The sequence below is a fragment of the Ochotona princeps genome, chromosome 3, assembly GCF_030435755.1.
Source record: "Ochotona princeps isolate mOchPri1 chromosome 3, mOchPri1.hap1, whole genome shotgun sequence".
In the NCBI taxonomy this organism is placed as follows: Eukaryota; Metazoa; Chordata; class Mammalia; order Lagomorpha; family Ochotonidae; genus Ochotona; species Ochotona princeps.
In genome coordinates, this window is record NC_080834.1 from 101,701,324 (window position 1) to 101,721,629 (window position 20,306).

The 20,306-nt window shown below is 46.0% G+C and overlaps 1 protein-coding gene across 1 annotated transcript in view; it reads right to left on the reverse strand.

The window, feature by feature from the left end:
• The window catches only part of C3H3orf70 (chromosome 3 C3orf70 homolog), a 75,000-nt gene extending 65,852 nt beyond the window's left edge, over positions 1–9,148 (reverse strand). Inside the window, exon 1 of the mRNA XM_004577728.2 lies at positions 8,850–9,148. Coding sequence (XP_004577785.2) covers positions 8,850–9,042 — 193 coding nt within the window. The 5' untranslated portion in view covers positions 9,043–9,148. The remainder of the gene's footprint in view (positions 1–8,849) is intronic.
• Positions 9,149–20,306: the final 11,158 nt, after the last annotated feature.

The window sequence follows — 20,306 nt, forward strand, 5'->3', positions numbered from 1 at the left end:
CCTGTGAAAAATCCTAGCTATATTTTAGTATTCTATCATTCATATGGAAAGCAAAGGAACTAGAATAACTAAAACAATTTTGAAAACAAAAGTCTACCCAATTCAAAGACTTCTTACACAAATGCTCCTCAACTAACATGGGGTAGCATGGCAGCTAAGCCCTTGCCTTGCATGCACCAGGATCCTGTATGGGCGCCGGTTCTAAACCCAGCAGCCCCCTTTTCCATCCAGCTTCCTGCTTGTGGCCTGGGAAAGTTGTCAAGGACAGCCCAAAGCCTTGGGACCCTGTACCTGCATGGGAGACCTGGAGGAGGCTCATAGTTCCTGGCTTCGGACAGGCTCAGCTCCAGCCATTGTGTCAACTTGGGGAGTGAATCAATAGACGGAAGATCTTCCTCTCTCTCTCTCTCCTCTTCTCTGTATGTCTGACTTTCCAACAAAAACAAATAAATCTTAAAAAAAAAAAAAAAAAAAAAAAAACCTACAGAATGTTTTTAAAAAATACAATAAATCCAAAATGTACGTACTATGTATAATCCCTGAACACGGTGACTTGGCAACACAGGTCATGGCAGGACACGATAGAACACCTGCTGTTACTCCTCAAGATGCTGTGGGTAACTAGGAGCTGTGGCTGAGGGCTGCCTGCCACAACCGTCCAACCTGGCAAGTGAGCATCATACTGCATTATCACTACCCTGGGGGAAAATCAAAACTCAGTATGTGAGGATGGCTTCATTGTGAATGGAAGTGCAGCCCTATAAACACATGTATCACTTTCATACCATCATAAATTGGAAAAACCATACGCAGAACCATTACAAGTGGGGGACTATCTATACAGTTACAGAAATAGAGACTGCGTGGTGGAGCAGGAATTCAGTTCAGCAGTCAGTACCCTGCTGGGGATGCCTGAAGCCCACATCAGGGTGCCTCAGTTCTGGACACAGATCTGCTGTCGATTCCAGCTTCTTGGGCATCCTGGAAGGTGGCAGGTGGCAGGGGATGGGTTCCTCTCACTCACGTGGGAGACCCGGAAGGAGTTTTGGGATCCTGAATTCAGTGTGGTCCTTGCCCCACCCATTGCAAATTCCAATATTAGGAGCCAATCAGTGGATAGAAAATGATCTCCTCTCCCTCTATTTAAGTCGCTCTGACTTTCAAATAAACAATCTTTAAAAAAATTTCTGAAGATCAAGTGATATTGACAAAGACAAGCTCTAGTGAAACAGAACAAAATCCCAGAAATGGAGCCAGGCACAAAGGCTATCCAATGCAGGAAAGGGCATAGCTCCGGCCATTGCGGCCATTGCGGCCATTGCGGCCATTGTGGCTCACTTGGGGAATGAATCATCAGACAGAAGATCTTCCTCTCTGTCTCTCCTCCTCTCTGTATATCTGACTTTCCAATAAAAATAAATAAATCTTTTTTAAAATGCACAACTTAATACTATAAAGCTTTTAGGAAAAATTAAAAGAAAAGCTTTGGAATCTTGAGTTTGGCTAAGAGTTCTTAAAAAGAACTTTCTACTGGGAATCTGTATCCTCTTTGCTCAATTCCTAGACACAGTGAGAAAGCCTCAGTTAACTTTTCATCCAAACTACCTCTATCCCTGTTTATTTATTTATATGTATATAAATGGAGAAATATATATTACCAAATTCATTGTTTGTAGCTTCTGTTTTTGATATGATTGAAGCATATTCTGGGAAAGCCAAATGGCACTCCCCTGGGGAAGCCAGAACTTGATTTTGAGTTTCTCTGGAGTTGTGCAGAAGAAGGAAAACAGAACGACCAGAATAACATAAATATCATAATTGCAATTTACCAACAGAAAGAAGTACATTTGCCTGAAAGTTCTGAGAGTCAAATTCTCTGATCGGTTCCTCTCTCTTCATAGAAAATCTAGAAATAGGAAGCCAAATTATCGCCAAACAGTCAGTCTTAGGACCAGGCTTCAAGCCTTCAGGTAGCACCTTAGCTTCTGTGAACCAATCTGAAAAAAATGACTTCCAAATTCTGTTTTCTGCAACTCCAATTTTTCTGATTTTCTATGCTGCCCATTTCTCTTCTGCCTGTGACAATCTTTCTTTAGATATGCTAATATCAACAATTAGACTAGATCAAGTCCCACACTTCCTGCTTTCAATGTGAGACACACATCTTTTAAGATGTCTTCTGCAGAACACTGAGCTCCTCCAGCATGTGATTTTATTAAACCAACTCTAAGTTATGCTGGTGGCACCTTCATCGCACCAGGTACACCCACTTACCTCTACCTGTCACAATCACTTTCTCTCAACTTGAAGTTCGTTCCCCACCACACCCAGTGACATCTTCATAGTTCTCATCTCTTAGATTTCACATTGCATTTGCTATAACTTGTCGCCAATTTCTTAAAAATATTTCCCAGGACTGGTGTTATGGTATAGCAAATTCAGCCATCACCATTGCTTGGGTTCCAGTCCTGCCTTCATTTCAAACCCAGCCTTCCTGTTTATGTGTACCCTGGGAGATAGCATATAATGGCTCAAGTATTTGATCCCTGAAATCCATGTGGAAGAGCTAGATGGAGTTCCCCTAGCCCCAGCCTAGCTTCACACAGTTACTGGCAGGCATCTAAAGAATAAAGGTGTAGAAATAAGTAAATAAGAATAAAGAAAAATGTTTAAATGTCTCGGGCCTGGTGCGGCAGCCTAGCAGCTAAAGTCCTCACCTTGCACGCACTGGGATCCCATATGGGCACTGGTTCTAATCCTGGCTGCCCCGCTTCCCAAAGCTTTGGGACCTTGCACCCATGTGTGAGACCCAGAAGAGGCTCTGGGCTCCTGGATTTGGATCGGCTCAGCTCCAGCTGTTGTGGCCACTTGGAGAGTAAATTAACAGACAGAAGAGATTCCTCTCTGTCTCTCCTCTTCTCTGTATATCTGATTTTCTATTAAAAGTAAATAATTTTTTCTAATTGTCTTATCACTTGCTTAAGTGGAATCAAACTTTCCTGTTTTTTTCTCATTAATCTTTATATATATGCATGTATGTATGAAACAGACATGTCATCCAGCAGGAGAGAATGCCCTTCAAATTCTTGCAACAGTTAGATGCCAGGAGCCTGGATCTCCGAACTCAGCCAGAATGGCTGTATCCCAGGGTTCATATTACCAAGAACCTGGAATCAAGAGCCAAAGCCAGGAATGGAACCCAGGTAGCATGATGTGGCGTACAGGTATCCTAACCAGAGGCTTACACATCAAGCTGAACACCTGCCCACCACCCATTAATTTTAAATTGCTCTGGAGTAACTATGCTAGTTACGAGTTTGGTATTTAATTATTATTAGGAGAATTTTCCCCTAGGTAAATTACTCTCCCAAGCCTTTTTCCTCAACTTTAAAATGGACATAATTATATAATTGGCCCTGATATGCTCAGCATAATAGGCTCACTTACATACAAAGTTATCACTCAATAAATATTAACTCATTTTTGTGTCCTCATTGTCAGCTCCTGCCATCCTAGTCCCCTTTTCACCTCGAAGAATGCACTGCCTCTAACAGGCTTGATAATATTTCAATTAAATGTATTCCTGAAGTCACTGCTGTCACACCGAACCTTTTACCTTCTCAATAAAGACAACCGCTGTGTGTCCAATATTGAAGCACCGATTTGTTGAATGTGGGGTTGATCTTCGTACAGTTACGTAAGACACTCATTTCCCTTTTGCAACACATATTTTCTAGCTGCTTCTTCTCTAGCCAGCTGTGCTTGGAGTTTTCTGTCAGCTCAGCATCCTTTATTCACACTGTAAACACTGATGTCTTAAAGGGAAAGCCAAATGGTTTCCTTCATGGCTCGTGATACAGTCTTCCCCTTGGCAATGACACACCTCCTTGTGGATACAACCGCAATGTGTAAATCAGTAAAGGACTACCACTGTATGCACAGCCAAGACCGCTCTGGAGTTCCAGATTCCTGCACATCACCACATGCGCACATGCAGCGCAATGACAGAAGCAGCTCAAATGCAATAGGTCCACGGCTGGATGCACAATCTTCCCCCGAGCCCTCATCTTTTCCCCAGTGTTTGGCTGTTGTTAATGAATGGCACCCACATTCATCAAACTTGCATTAGGCACAATTTTAGACATTATCCTTAATAACCTTCCTCTTTTTCCCCTCCAAATCTAATCAAGCCTGTAGATTTCACCTCTCAGATCTGCACACTTATCCCTATCTCCACCAACCTAATCTCATCTTTTTTTCTAAACAGTCTGTTTATTCATGAAAAATCTAGTTTGTAATACCTATATATGATTTATTCTTTGCTACCTCTTTCCGTCAGCCAAGCTGTGTCCTTTTCTCTCTCAAAACTAGTTCTGGAACCTTCCCTCATCAATTCAATCCAATATGATTCCTTTACTGGAACAAAACAAAGTTACAGACTGAGGGTAACTGCTTTCTCAGCCCAATTGTGTTATGGATGCCAACTGAACTGTGGTTCTCCTGTCCTTAGTCCATTGCAGCTCAAACGCACTGATTCTTTCCTTTAACAGATCAAGTAGTGAGTGTATCTATGAATATATTCCTGCTTCATGACTTAGATTACACATTTTTCAGCTATTTCTATTTCCCAAGGCTGTGAATTTCCCACAACAACATAAAGCTGAACATTATTTGTTTTAGATTTACCTTTTTCAGTCATCAGTCACCATTCTCAAATTTGGTGAACACAGTTTTCATATCTATCTAGTTTACGATTTTTAAGAAACCTACAAAAATTAACGCACAGATCACACCCTTTGACCCTTCTTAGAGGGCACCTCCTCATATTTGTTTTTGTGAGTTTCCATAATAATATGCCCCATAGACAGGATATGCTCAAAATATATTCAAAAGAGGAAAAGGGGCGACACTGTGCACAAGAGGCTGGCCTTCTGCCTTTAGCACCAGGATCCCATATGGGCACCGATTCAAGTCCCAGCTACTTTAATTCTGACCCAGATCCCTATTTTGAGGCCTGGGAGGGCAGTGAAGCATGGCTCAAGTCCTTTGGCCCCTGTACCCATGTGGGAGACCTGAAGGATGCCTCTGGCTTTTGGCTTTGGATGGAAGACCTTTCTGTCTTTCCCTATCTCTGCAACTCTGCCTTTCAAATAAAAATAAAATAAATTTTTAAAAAAGAGAGGATAAGGAATTCTGCTTCTGCATGAAACCAACAAATGCTAAAATGTAAAAAGAAAAAACCCCACAACTTCTCACATAAATTATCTCCGCTTTGTTTTAAAAACTGATGCTTGGAATGAAATGGGAATGAAGAACGGATGCCCGGTGTAGGGGAGAGACTGTATCAGAACACTTGGCTGCTTTCAATGAAGTCCAGCTCCTCTTGAATGGAACCACTGAACCGCTGCCAGCAGAGGAAGCAGAGAAAATCGGAGATTTTCCAAAGACTGGCAAAGACCAGAAACATAGGTCAAGTTTTTACAAAACAGAGAGAACTGCCACAACAGTCCGTATACTTAATATTGATGCTTTTCAAAATCTGAAATATTTACTCAAAAACGACATTTAACCTGTGAAACTAACCTGAGCTATATCAGACTAATTTCCTGTTTTTTTTTTTAATAAAAACCTCATAAATTAAAACAGCAGCAGTAAAAACTGAACTGTGCTAACAGGATTTGAAGAAGTTAAATGATCAGGTTCTTAACTATATTCAAATGGACAAGATAATGTAACTGGGTAATAGTATGATCAGACGGCTAATCACTGTTGGAACAAGTCTTCATTAATGAATGAATGAATTGTTATGAACCTGAAGGGCAGTTCTACCAGCAAGCTTCAGGACTGTGTCAGCGGCCTTATCCTGTTCAGCAATTTTATCAGTAACGCAAGGAAGACGTTATCGGTGCCCAACAATGAAAGAAGGGAGGGGGGGTTTTAATACAGATGATGAAACAGTCAGGGTGAAAAGCACAGCGAGACAAAAAAATGAACTAGTCCTAATAAAATAAAAAGTTTTTTTAAATGAACAGAAACCTTAAGATGTCACTGTCTTCATATAAAACAGAAGATGGACAGTCATCTCCCTTTTAGACATGTTTACAACTCTAAACAACCTCGTAGCTCTGCAGTTGGCCTCAACACACTGAAGCCACAGCACAGTCTTCTTTGTAGCATTAAGCTGTTTCTGGACAATCGGCTTAGTCTGCCCACCACAGCTACACTGCTCCCTATGAGCCTGTGGCTCTCCCTGGGCACACAGTGACTCTTTGGCCTTGCTGTGCCATGACACGTTGTGCGGCTCGCACTTACCACATTTCTTACAGAAGGTTCGGTAGGTATTAGGAATGCTCACTATGTTTGCCAGAGCACTTACCAGTACCAAAAGAAAGAGCTAACAAAATGAAATTGAAGAGGCAAAAGGAAATAAGGGATCAGCATATGTGTCCAAAAATATAAGTCTAGGGCCTGGCATGGTAGCCTAGCGGCTAAAGTCCTCACCTTGCACGCACTGGGATCCCATATGGGCACTGGTTCTGATCCCGGCGGCCCTGCTTCCCATCCAGCTCCCTGCTTGCAGCCTGGAAAAGCAATCAAGGACAGCCCAAGGCCTTGGGACCCTGCACCTGCATGGGAGACCTGAAGGAGGCTCCTGGCTCCTGGATTTGGATCAGCTCAGCTCCAGCAGTTGCAGCCACTTGGGGAGTAAATTAACGGACAGAAGATCTTCCTCTCTGTCTCTCCTCCTCTCTGTATATCTGCTTTTCCAATAGAAATAAATAAATCTTTAAAAATAACATATATAAATCTAACTTTGAGATGGGCAAGCTGTGGCTTAATTGCCACATCCGTTAAAACAACAACAACAACAAAAAATCTAGTTCAATGGCTTTAGTTGACAGCAAGCTTAATTCAGTCTGAAGGCAGCAAGCCCAGCCTGTGATGTGCATACCAGAAAAACCAAGACGCTGCAGTAACAGCATCTCAGAAGCAGGAGGAAGCAGAATTGCTCAACTCTGGACTTAACCAGACCACAACTGTGACACGGTGTACTTTTCAAGAGGTCCCAGTCTTCCAAAGGTCATAACCAAACTGGCCAACGTTCAGAACAGGACAGCTAGGATGCTGAGAAGGCTGTACACTATTCCATGAAAGGAAAGGAGAAAGGGGTGGAGATTCAGAAATACAATCAATGTCTTGATGGGGAAATGATGACCCTCTTCCTTTACTCCTTGCAACATGATTTTCAACTCTATTTCAGAAAAGACATGTCAAGAATGATTAAAGGGAAGATGGTCCCTGCTGGGAAGACATTCCTATGGATATTTACCTATATGAACCTGAAGTGTTAAAACAGCCAGGATCTAAAAACAGGATTCCACTGTTGTAGGGGGGTTCACCAGGCTCAAACAGGACCAGTGCAAGACGCAAGCAAGTACTGACTTCAGCTCCATCTAGGGAGGAGTATTTGAAGAGTCAAGGTTGAGGAAGCTGCCCATGAAGCCGGCAAGGTTGAAGTCTGCAATGGTGTACCAAGACAAGACAGAGCTGCAATAAAACAGGCCCTGACTGCCCATCTATAAGATGCCTGACAATCGGCCCTCAGACGCCGTTTCCCCCAAATGTGGACAAGGGCCAGATTCCTGGCGCTGGTGCCTTTCAGCATGCCAGCTTTCCTGTAGCTGCTACTTGCAACACTGTAGCCTGTCCTCCCCCAAGGCAAGGCTTCCTAATTGGGAACAGACCTAAGCACAATAGGTACAAGGAGACACAGGAAGACACTGACCCATCAACACCCCGCAGCACACACCCACACACCCACAAATCAATACTGCTTCATGTGCCCTGAATTAATAAAGGAAAAACAAGGATTCTCTACCTTCAATTCAAAAATTCATATAAAAATACCCAATGATTGTTCAATTGCTTCAGAAAAGGATTTATTATGTACTGCATCTCCGGTTATAAGCCATTTTTTTTTCCCGACCAAGAAGAGGAAAAAAATAATTTTAACCTTAGACCACTTGGGAAATTTGTGTCCTAAACACTCCAAAACATTATATTAAAATGTGTAAACTAATATTACAAGCTATTTCTAAAAAGAAATGATCTATTGGGTACAACAGGCCAAACAGCATGAATACATCAAATTGTGGAATTCTGACTAAATGGTTAGTTAAGATTTATCTGTTTACACATCACAGACAGGATAAACATAGAGATAGGGCCTAGACCGGTAAATTCTGGCGTTATAAATCGGCTTGAGATTATACAAGCTTACATTCTCCCATTTTATCTTGTAAGTGTTATAGAAACTCATAGGTAGGCAGCAGTTGGATATGTAAAAGGAGTTCACCCTTCCAATGTGTTAACAGTAACTTCGTGGAAGCAACCTCCCACACTTACAGCCTTCTTCTCCATAACACACTGAAAGGCACACACTTCGACTCCAGCGGCGGTTTTGCTTTAAATTGCATCCCAGGAGAGAAATCAAAGTGAAACGGCGAAAGAGGAAACCTCCATCATCACCTCCAGGAAAAAGGGTTCCCCTCAACTCCACCTGCTCTGCCATTTCCCTCCACGCTGCCCCATCCCGGTCACCTGCAAGAGGTGAGGCACACACCCCGACTCCAGCCCGTCCGCGACCAGCACGTTTCATCTGGAGAAGTGGCTCCGGCCGGACTGCCCCGACAGCCGCCCCCGTTGCCACGGCAGTGCCCACCCGAGCCGCGGGCAGCCCTGGCCCCGCTTGTGGCACCGTGAACCCCGCAGAGCCCGCAGCCCCACGGCGACCACCCAGTCCCGGCCGCGAGCCCGGACGGAAGGCGCCGAGACGCCACTCGACTTACAGTGACACCATCCTAGGTGACAGCACCAGTGCAGCTTGAAGCACTTGCCATGGCTGTGCGTGGCACAGATGGACAGCCCGTCGCACGGCTGGAAGTCGGGTCTGCGGGCCGCGCAACTCCGCGCCAGGGCCTGCGCCTCGTCCACTTTCTCGCTCTTCCAGCCCCGCTCGGGCGCGGGCGCCGCCGCACTCATCTCCGCGTCGGCGCGGACCCCCGCGCGGGAGCCGGGACGGGCGGCGTCCGGCCGGGCACGGCCGAGCGAGCAGGCGGCACTCGCTGCGGGGCGGGCGCGGCACGGCGGGCAGGCGGCCCGCGGCGCCTCACGAGCGGCGCCTGACTAGCGGCGGCCGCGGGCTCCACAGGAGCCGCCCCGGGCGAGCGAGCGGGCGCAGCAACCGCAGCCCAGCCTCCGCTGCCTCCTCCCTTCCGCCCTCCGCCGCGGCGCGCCCCCCGCGCACGCGCGCACGCGCCCTGGGCGATCCCGGCCGGCTCCTTGCTGCTTTCCGACCCGGGCCGCCTCGGCACCGCCCGCCCGCGCGTCCAGCACACGTCGCCCCGTGCCGCGCGTGAGGAGAGCGGACGCGGAGGGCTTCTCGGTCGCTGCCCCAGGCGCGCCGCCCCGGGCGGTGTTTTCTGTCACGCGCAGCCGACGCCACGCGCGCCCCACGTTCCCTCAGTCGCAGCTCCCCCAGTGTCTGTGCCTCGAGACCCCGGGAGGTGCCCAAGCTCACGAGGTGTCCGCGGCTGCGTCCGTCTGCAGCGCGGCCGTGGGTGTCACTGCTGACTCGTCCTAGAACCTTGGGGAGCGGGAACACGACCCAGAGGGCTGCGGAGGGTGTGAGCCTGGGAGAGAGAGAGGGAGAGAGAGAGAGTGTTAAGTGGGTGATGTATGAGTGTGTTCGTGATTGCCTGGTGTGTGTTAATGACATACGTGGGTGTGTGTGCAGGTGAGTGTGATTGGCATGTGCATGGATGTGTTGGCGTATACGAGGGAAGTTGGGCGCGCGTGCACCCACAGATGGGACTCCTTGAGCCTTGGCCCCTGACTTCGAGGTGGAGGCCGCCCTGGCAGCCCGGTGCGACTGCCCCTGCTGGTGCCCCGAGCTCCCCTGCAGTCCCTCTGTATCCATCTCTCCCTCCCGGGACTAGTTGTTGCAAATAGATTTTCCCTGCCAGGCTCTGCTGCTAACAGCTGACCCCAGGCTGGATTCTGGGAGAGAAAACAAACAATTTGCTCCCGGGAAGCACTGTTGGGAGTTAGTATTTCCCTGCCAGGAGGCCAGAACCAACAGTGAACACGGAAAAGGCGGGGACAGAACTCTCCTGATGGCTGGCTTCTCTCAGAGCACCACCTACTCTCTGGCCTCAACAGGCCTCTGGGGCTGGCGAGGTCTCAGCACACATGCAGTGTGGGGATGTGTTCAGGCCCACTCCACCATCTCCTTCGCATTAGCCTTTTTCTGCTTAGTGCTGACAGCAGCCTTCTCGTGGTTTCAAAATTACCAGCAAATCCTCTCTACTCGAACCAAGCTTCCTAATTTTTCTTTTGTTTAACCTTGGCTCAGGAAGGAAAAAAATCATCCGTGTATGTCAGGGTCTGTTGAAATCTTCGCTTATTAGGTGTTTGCCAGAGACTCGATTTTGGCAGCAAAGCTGTTTTTGAGAAAGGTCTGAATTAAAATCACAAATTGTGGTTCCATTAGTAACCCAACAATGAAACAGATGTAATTAAAGCGTCATCTCTTCAGCTTTCTCTGCAAATACCTATTCCCTAAAAAGAAAAAAAAAAGTCCTGAAATATGCCCCTAACTCATAAAACTCCATGCATCCTGATGATGCGTGCACAGTCTGACCCCCTATTAGATAAACACGAGTAAAAGGAAGAGAAAACTTCAAAGAAATCTACACTCGGTTATTACTGAAGCATGCCAACAGAGAATTTTAAAAGGAGGGATTTCCATCCGTCTTACTCTATTTTTCTCCTTCCCCAGCTTATAACTCTTCGTATTGCCATTTAACAGAAGTGTTTAAAACATTATCCTTTCAGTAACATTTTACTAACATTTGAACAGGATCCTTCCCAGGTCTTTTAATCTAGGGTAAACTATGTGATTAGATTTTTATAGTAGATGAAACATACCATCTTAACTAGCAAAGAAGGTGCATAAGCCAGGACATACTACAACTCTTCAGCCAGCAGATGAGGTACATTGCCCAAACACTCATTTTGTGTTAGCCATATGATGTGACGCCAAAAAAGTCTTCACAGTTTCTCCACCAGGAAATTGATGCAATTCCCTTGCCCTCAGTGTGTTACATAGTGGTACACATTAAGCTGCAACCTGTGATGCCCGCATTCCATATGGGCCTCTTGGGGAGTGAATCATCTCCCCCCCCGCCCCCGCTTCCTGTAGCTCTACTTGTCAAGTAAATAAACAAATTTTTTTTTAAACTGTGGTATAAGGCTCCATATTTTTTTTAAAAAGATGTTATTGATTTCTCTTTTGTGGTATGCAGCAATAAGATGTAAGTGAAATGACTTCTCAAACACACACATACACACCCAGCTCCTTGGAATATATTTTTTTTTAGATTTTAAATCCATCATCTTGCTTTCACGATTATTAACTCATTTAGAAAAATCATTTTATCTAGTATTCCAACCCACTTCCAACTCTCACCCTGCCACCATATCCAAAAATACAGCCTGGACATACAATCTTATGCATGAATACTTCAGTGTCTATCCTTGCCCAAATGTGGCCAGGCGGGGCGGGGGAGATTTTATTTTATTTAGTTGAAAGAGTGACAGATGCACACTCAGAGTACACTGGCCCCTAAGGGAACTTGAGCAAACTATACCTCACAACACCATTTCCTCGGAGTAGGATGCTGTTTGATCATGAATGTGAACTTGTTCTATACTGCTGGCTACCTCCTCTTTAAGAATGCACTGATCTACCTGAGATTTGTTATTTTCTTTCCTACCTTCTGTTCTCTGCCTGCTTCCTCGGCTTAAGGGGCACTTCCTCAAGGAAGCTCTCTCTGACCAACCCAGATGAAATTATACGTGCCCTTCCTTCACATCCCGTCAAACAACTTGAAGCAAGTGAGTAAAGGAGGGATTATTGAGCCAACATCTCCCCCACTTGTTCCCTCTGCAGCCGCGAACTGCAGTTCTTTCTGAGCAGGACCACAGCCTCAGTCTTGCTCACCATCTTGGTCCCAGGACTCAGCACCCAGGAACATGTAGATGTTGAAGCAATAAAAAAAAAAAAAAAAAAAAAAAAAAAAAAAAAAAAATCCCACCTAATATTCCAAAAGGCTGGTATTTTTTTCTTTGTAAAAAGTTTATTTATTCATTTAAAAGGCAGAGTTAGAGAGAGACAAGGAGATCTTCTATCCACTGATTCACTTCCCAAATGGCCACAACAGCCAGGGCTGAGCCAGGCTGAAGCAAGGAGCCTAGAATTCCATGAAGGTCTCCCATGCAAGCAATGGGAACCCAAGCACTTGAGCCATCTGCTGCTGCTTTCCCAGGAGCATTAATAGGGAGTTGATGAGAAGTAGAAAGGCCTGGACTCGAATCAATGCTCCAATATGGGATGCCTGTGTCACAGATGGCAGCTTAATTCACTATGCCACAATGCCAGTCATGGAGATTCCATCCTTGGTAAACTATTTGCAAAGTTGTGGGAATAGTTCATATAGTAAATCTTCTTGTAACTACACCCTTGGTAGGCCCCTCTCATACTGACTCTGTGCCTTAGTTTTGTGTGGTAGTTTTCTAGTGTGTCACAATCACCACTAATCACACAACACACTATTTCTGTGAATGAAGAACCCAGGTGTGATTGGGGCTCCAGCGGTTGCAATGAATGTATTGGCTAGGGCTGTATTCTCATGTGAGGATTTTGTTGGGGAAGGAGCTACTGCCAGGCCCACTGGCCCACTGCTTCTTAGAAAGCTCCATTTCCTTAGGGAACTCTTGGACAGAGTTCCATCTCTCCCTGGTCACTGAACCTCTCCCAAAAAGAGTTCACACATGCAGCTTGTCTATATAAGAAGAGTCAGAGAGTGCCCAACAATCTCTTCTAACCTAGCTGCAGGAGTAACATTCCATCACTTTTGCAGTGTTCTGTTGGGTGAAAGTAAGCCAATAAGTCCAGCCCTACTCAGATGGAGGAGATCACACAGGGGCAGGAATAGCAGAACACAGGAATCACGGTGAGCCATTTGACAAAGTTTCTACTGCCCTTGGTGCTTTGCTGTAGCCAAGGGGAGAATAGCAAAGAATGCCTCCTTTGTACCTTTGGGGTTCAGGTTCTTTATCAACACAACAAAAACCCATGCTTTTCCAGAATACCCATAGCACTGAAAGCTGGATCTTATGTACTGGGCTTTAGAGCTAGCGTTTGAGTCCCTTCAGTTCAGATGTCATTGGTGAACAGTCAGAAACTCCCTTCCCATCACATGGCATGTATTTGACTTATGCTAACTCCAAAACATTTGGTAAATCAAATTCTTACAAATCAGATAATTTGGGGGTATAAGATCGAAGCAAGCAGTTAATTCCACCATACTTATAAATGACTTGCTAATGATTGGTCCACTTGTCATAGTAAAACAATAAGAATTGTGAAATGACTGGTGGAGCTTCTGAGTGAAGTGCAACAGAGCAGCATCTTCTGGGAGAGGCGGTCATCTCTTCTGCACGGCTGCTGGCATGAGTCAGACACCCAGCACTCCCTCTGGTGCAGAGGAGAGAACAGCAGCTTTGGAATCAGGATGGAATCCAAGCTCAGCTCTGCCACCACCTTGCTGGGTACTTGCTTTGCTTCTGGATGGTTTTTTCCACTCCTGCCTGTCTGGACTTTCCTTCAGCCCCTTCTATCTGCCTTGACATACGAGAAATCAATCATTCCTTCAAGTCCTTCCTTACATACTGCTGGGTGCTTGTAGCCCACTGTGTCGCCCACAATTCAGGACCTGCTCTGCCTACCACTGGGTAGCTGAAATAGTGAAGCGGTTCTGTATACCCTCAGTGCCAGGCATCATGTTGGGCACCTAAGAGGCAAACTCTACACATGCCTTCCCATGAGCATATTAAAAGATTTATGACTGAAAGTCAGAGATGGGCTGGAAGGCTCAAACGTCTCTTTCATATCTTATGCACTCGGAAGTAAGTGATTAATTTACAGTCTTAGAAACTAAAAAGAGGTCCCAGGTGCAGTACCCTAGTGGCTAAAGTCCTTGTCTTGCACACATTGGGATCCAATAGGGGTGCCGGTTTATATCCTGGCTGCTCTACTGCCCTTCAAGCTCCATGCTTGTGGCCTGGGAAAGCAGTAGTAGAGGATGACCCAAAGCCTTGGGACCCTTCACCTATGTGGGAGACCCAGGGGAAGCTCCTGGCTCCTGTCTTTGGATCAGCTCAGCTCCACTGCAGCCACTTGGGAAGTGAACCAGAGGATGGAAGATCTTTCTTTTGGTATATCTGACTTTCCAAGAAAAATACATAAATCTTAAAAAAAAAAAAGAAACTAAAAAGAATACTCACTTATGGTGGTAGAAAATGTCTTACTCTTGTAGATGACACAGAAACTTAGATCCAAAGAGATATTTTAGACAGGCCAGCAATAGACCCATCATAGAGAAAAGGTCACGTTCCCTCCCTCACTCTCTGTTATTACCCCAAAAAGGGTAGCGTTTCCACAAACCATACCACCACACCCCCTGTCAAGGGCAAAATAGAAAACCAGGCAGACCAGATGTCTACCCTGAATAATGTTTCTTCTGGTTATGAAATGGTGGACATGGCTGATTTTGTGGGTCACCTAACAGGATTTTTTAAATTGCCATTTCATTCTTTCTTTTTGAAAGAAATATAGCAATTTTGTGCCAGTTTATCCCAATAACTAAGGGAGTATTTTTACCTATCAATTTTTTAATGGAGAAGTTAATCTCCAGGCTAGGAGGAGGACAGAGGGCTGGTCATCAAGCTGTCCGATTGTGAGGTCCTGTAGAGTCCACCGAGGGCACCCTCAGTGCCCACGCTCATTTGAAGTGACAACCCCTGCACTGCTCCCGCCTGATGTGAGATGACACTAATAGAAGTGAAATCTGGGTCGATTTTGTGCTCCACACAACACAGCCCACTCTTTCCGCTCCTATAGGTCACTCCTGCTTCTGGAGGCAACGGACCTCGCTGAAATTTGACATGTGAAACACTCAGGTTTCTTTGTAATGATAGGATAACACACACTGTGCCCTTTCCATTTTTTCTCAGTCTTCGTTTTTAATGATGATTTGCAATTAACATAGTTCAGCTTTAATTAGTTCATTTCAACAAGCAGCTAAAGGCTAAGATGACAGTGAAAAATGATCTGGAACACAATGACTGACTCATGGGTTATAAATGAGGTAGTTTGCAACCCGGAAAGCTGCTGAGTGGTGGTCTGTGATCCATCTACACCCCAGGCTTCAAGCACTCAGGCAGTGAACAGCTTCTGTGCCACACCCCAAGAAGCCCTAGAGAGCCTTCTAGGTGCTGGACCCTGAACTGGATGCTGGAAATAACTGAGAGAGCAGATGGAAACTAACCACAAGGGTATGACAGTAATTGCTTGGATGAGGGTTTACAGAAAGCACAGGAGGAGAATGAGGGAGCAGCATGTGTCCACTCGGAGTGGTCAGCGAGCTCATGGAAAGGATGGGCTGGGACTTGTGAGGCAGACGAGCAGGGATGGGTCGCCAGAGGGCGAGTGCACAGCAAGAAAGACAAGGGCTGGTCTGCAGGAGTCATGTGAGCTGAAGCAAGCTACAGCTAGATCACAGAAAGCCACGCCATTTAGTCTTCTGAGCCACACATCTTTGAACATCTTTCAACTATGAACGTTGTGTTGAGTAGACGTGCCTAGCAGATGTGCATAGGAATCAGATTTGTAAGGGCCTAATGCTCCCACTGAGGCTGATGTGTGTCAGTGGGGACCACTGGAACCCCATTTGTTTGTGGTCTGTGCAATACGAGGACAGACCCACTGCTGCAGCAAGTGGGAAGCGGTGGTGGGTGACTGCTAAGGTGTCTCCCAGGGATGGTCACCGCCTGTGCAATTCTCTACCCCCCTGGAACTTCAAAGGGACTTGGAGACTCTGAGAGTTGCTACAGGGGAGGCTTGTGCAAATAGGCCACAGGAAGTGTGACTTTGGTTCTCTTCGCCACCTGCCTTGTGGTGGGTGGCATAGGAAGCACCGCACAAGGCGTAAACTCCTGTTGCACATAGCCTCAGGAAGGGTCTCGGACTGTCAATAGCCACTGAAGGAAGCTGGGGAAGCAGTGTCCTGTAGCCGGTTCCTGAGCTGCAGCCCGAGACCTGCCCCCCCCAATAGGCTTTGTGAGAAACTCCAGGCAGCTAAGCTGCACTTAGATCTGTGGCCCACAGACACCACGAGGCAAGAAGTATGTGTTGACTGAACACTCTGTGTGGTATGGTGATTGATGATCCCACAACAGATGACTAACACAGGAACCGCTAAAGGATTCTGAATACAGAAGTACACACACCCCTGTGCATTCTCAATACTAACTGCAAAGATCCAGGAGGATGGGGTAAGACATGAGGGAAGGCATTGGCTAATTTGGGGCAGTGGGGAAGTATTTGAGGGTGGAAGGATGGGGGTGGGGAGGAGCGAAGAGTGGGAAAAATCTTGAGGCAAAACATACCTGGGATTATTTTCTCCAGGGAGAAGGGGCCTCCAAAGACAATGACAGGTTTCCATGAGGGCACCAAGAAGAAGGAACATGCTTGGAAATCAGTAAAGCAGGTGGAGGGGAAGTGGCTGGGATCCAGCCGTGTAGAAAACAACAGTGAATGGGACATTTGATTCCAAGAAGTCTGAAATGAGGTTCTCAGCCTGAGAAAGTATGCTGGCACACTCAAGGCATTTCACTCATACAGGCCACCCGTGCCAGTGCCTCTGGGGGCCACGGAAATCAGGCAAAGGAGGAAGGAGTTCCAGGTGTGCGGCCACAGAGCTGAGGCTTCTGCAAGGCTGAGACTTTCAAGAGAAGCTGGCTTTAAAGGCGTGTCCTAGAGAATTGTCCCAGCTGATGGACAAGCACTGCAGCCTTGGAATCAGAAAACACCAAATTCAAATCTGCCTTCTACCACTTGCTGACTGGTGTCAGTGGCCAAGTTAATCATGTGTTCTAAGCCAGCATTTCCTTAACTGCATGCAGGACTAGTGATGCCAACTGTAGTAGGGTTGTTGTGATCAGATGAGATTACAGTTGTTACATGCCATGAGCAGTCCCTGGAACTACACAGGCACCTGAGAAGTGGTAGCTGACACTGTGATAGAGGCACGACAATGACAGTCATCTACCGATGAAGGATGCCCCAACACCCTGCGAGAGTCCTCAACCTTCTACTCAGAGAGCAGAAGTCATTGCAGCATCTTGCTAGAATTCTCTACTGTGTCCAGGAGGAGGTAGATGTGTGTCTGTGTATGTGCATGTGTGTATATGTGTGTGTGTGTATTTACCTATCTTTTGGTCTCAAGTTCTACCAGATACAGGAAGCTAAATGTCGTAAGGCATATTGGTGTTATGGGAGGAACGTTCTAAGGACAGAAGCTATGATAACTTGGGACCTCTTGGGGTGGGCTGACACCTGGGCAGACGGGGACAAGCAACAATAGGAGTTGGTGGACACTGGCTTTGACGTGCTACCTGTGCCACTGTTGATGCCAATGTCGCTCACAAGCCCCGTCTGTCCTGTCCTTGCCTCACAGCTTCTCTTCCCCCAACTACTTCCACTTTGACCTCAGGGTGTCTCTTTCTGCTGTCAATCCTTTCCAACTCTGTGCTTGACCTGACCACCTATTTCCAGTTTTCAGGTCAGAGGGAGCTAACAGAGATGCCAGCGGACAACAGAAGTGTGCCAGCATCACATTGCAGAAACAGTATGATAGCTGAGATAGTTCTGGAAGTAAAGTCTTCCATGTGGCCCAGCCAGTGTCTTGGGCTCTGACCACACATATTAAGAAATATTTCGGAGAAGACTGTGCTCTGAGAGCAGCATGGCTGGTAAAGCTAATTTTCTCATGGAACCATCACCCTTTGCTTATAGACACTTGCTAAGGGACCCATTTCTACCCCACCCCAACTTCCTTTCCTTGACCCATTGCAAAAATTCAAGCAAACTGTTTGGTATCAGGATAGGACCAGGCTGACAGATGAGTGGGCACACCTATGGGTGTCATGAAGGCCTTGACCCATAAACCCTCTTCTGAAACAAAACAAAAACCTAATGCTTCCTTCGACTGTGCCTGAAAACCCCACGTGAGAGTCAAACTTATTGAAAATCCCATCACATGTTAAATTCAAAACACAATAGAAGTGATACCTTGTTAAACGCATTTGCCTCAATGGAAATTCACCTGAGTTTGAGCTGGAGATAAAAAGGGATTGAAGATGGAACACAGAGGCTGGTGAGGATAAGGAGGTGAAGGAAAAAGCAGAAGTGAGTCAGAACTGCGCTTAGGCAGAACTTTACTGATATCCCTGGCAGGTGACCAGCATCAGTTCTGGAATGCAGTGTCAACGGGCTTGCAGGGAATAAATTTAGGCCTCACATAGCCCCACACTCAGAGACCAAACTCCACAATAGAGGCTTCTTTTTCAACCCACTCCAGGCATAAAAGTCTCTTTCCTTTAGAAGGTACTGGGTAATTCAGACTTACTCGTTAAAAAGTACAACAACGGGTCTGGTGCATGTCTCAGTGGCTAAATCCTTGCCTTGAGTGTATCAGGATCCCATATGGATGCTGATTCATGTCCTGGCTACTCCACTTCCTATCCAGCTTCCTGTTTGTAGCATGGGATGCGTAGAGGATGGCCCAAAGCCTTGGAACCCTGCACCTGCACGGAAGACCTGAAGGAAGTTCTTGGCTCCTGACTTCAGAGCTCAGTTCCGGCTGTTGTAGTCACTTGGGGAGTGAACCAGAGGACAGAAGATCTTCCTCTTTGTCTCTCCTTTCTGTAAATCTGTCTTTCCAATGATAATAAACAAATCTTTTTTTTAAAAAAGTGTAACAATGGGTGGCAGTTTGGCACAATGATTATGGCACCACTTGTACATCTGCACCCCAAGCTGGAATTCAAGTTCTGGCTCTGCTTTCAAATTTCAGGTTCCTTTCTAACAGACTCCTTGGGAGGCAGCAGATGATGGCTCAGATGTTGGGCCCTGTGACCCACGTGGGAGACCAAATGGGAGATCTGGGTAGAGTTCCTGGCTCCAGGATTCAGGCTGGTCCATTTCTGGCTGTTGTAGACATGTTGGGAATGAACCAGTGGATAGAAGTTTTTTCTCTTTCTCTCTCTTTCAAGTAGATGTGAAGATCTGGGGAAAAATACCCACAAAGAAAATGAAGAACAAAAGTAGATTGGTCTGTTGGAAAAATGAAAACAATAAAAGGAATTTTTCTAAAAAACACCATTGTCTCCATGAAGAAATACAAATGAATGAAAATAAAGATACAGTCAATTAGTGTTTGAAAGAATATTATTCCTATTCTTATAGGTACAAAAAAGTTTGAGAACCAAATGGATACTTATTTCTAAAAAATATAAGGCAAGGCAGCAGATCAAATAACTGGAAAATAAATTTAAAAAGTTACCTCCCTGAAAAAAATCTGGTGAGTTTATGGAAATTTCCCAAACTCTGTGAGAACAAAAAATTCTTACCCTATATAGACTTTAAAAAACAATGCATTTCCTCCGGCGCAGTGGCCTAGCCACTAAAGTCCTCACCTTGAACATGCTGGGATCCCATATGGGCACTGGTTCTAATCCCGGATGCTCCACTTCCCATCCAGCTCCCTGCTTGTGGCCTGGGAAAGCAGTCGAGGACAGCCCAAAGCCTTGGGACCCTGCACCCGAGTGGGAGACCTGGAAGAGGTTCCTGGCTCCTGGCTTCGGATCGGCACAGCACCAGCCATTGCACTCACTTGGGGAGTGAATCATCGGACGGAAGATCTTCCTCTCTGTCTCTCCTCCTCTCTAAATATCTGACTTTGTAATAAAAATAAATAAATCTTTAAAAAATGCATTTATTTTTATTGGAAAGGCATATTTACAGAGAGAAGGCGAGACAGATCTTCCATCTGCTGGTTTACTCCCCAAATGGCCATAGTGGCTGGAGCTGAGCTGATCTGAAGCCAGGAGCTTCTTCCAGGTCTCCCACATGGGTTCAGGGGCCCAAAGACCTGTACCATCTTCCACTGCTTTCCAAAGCCATAAGCAGGGAGCTGAAGGGAAGTGGAACAGCTGGGATACAAACTAGCACCCACACGGAATACTAGTGCTTGCAGACAGGAAACTAGACAATTGAACCATCATACCAGCCCTCTGCCCCACTCCCGATCCCCACTTTATATACACTTTCAAGGTATATG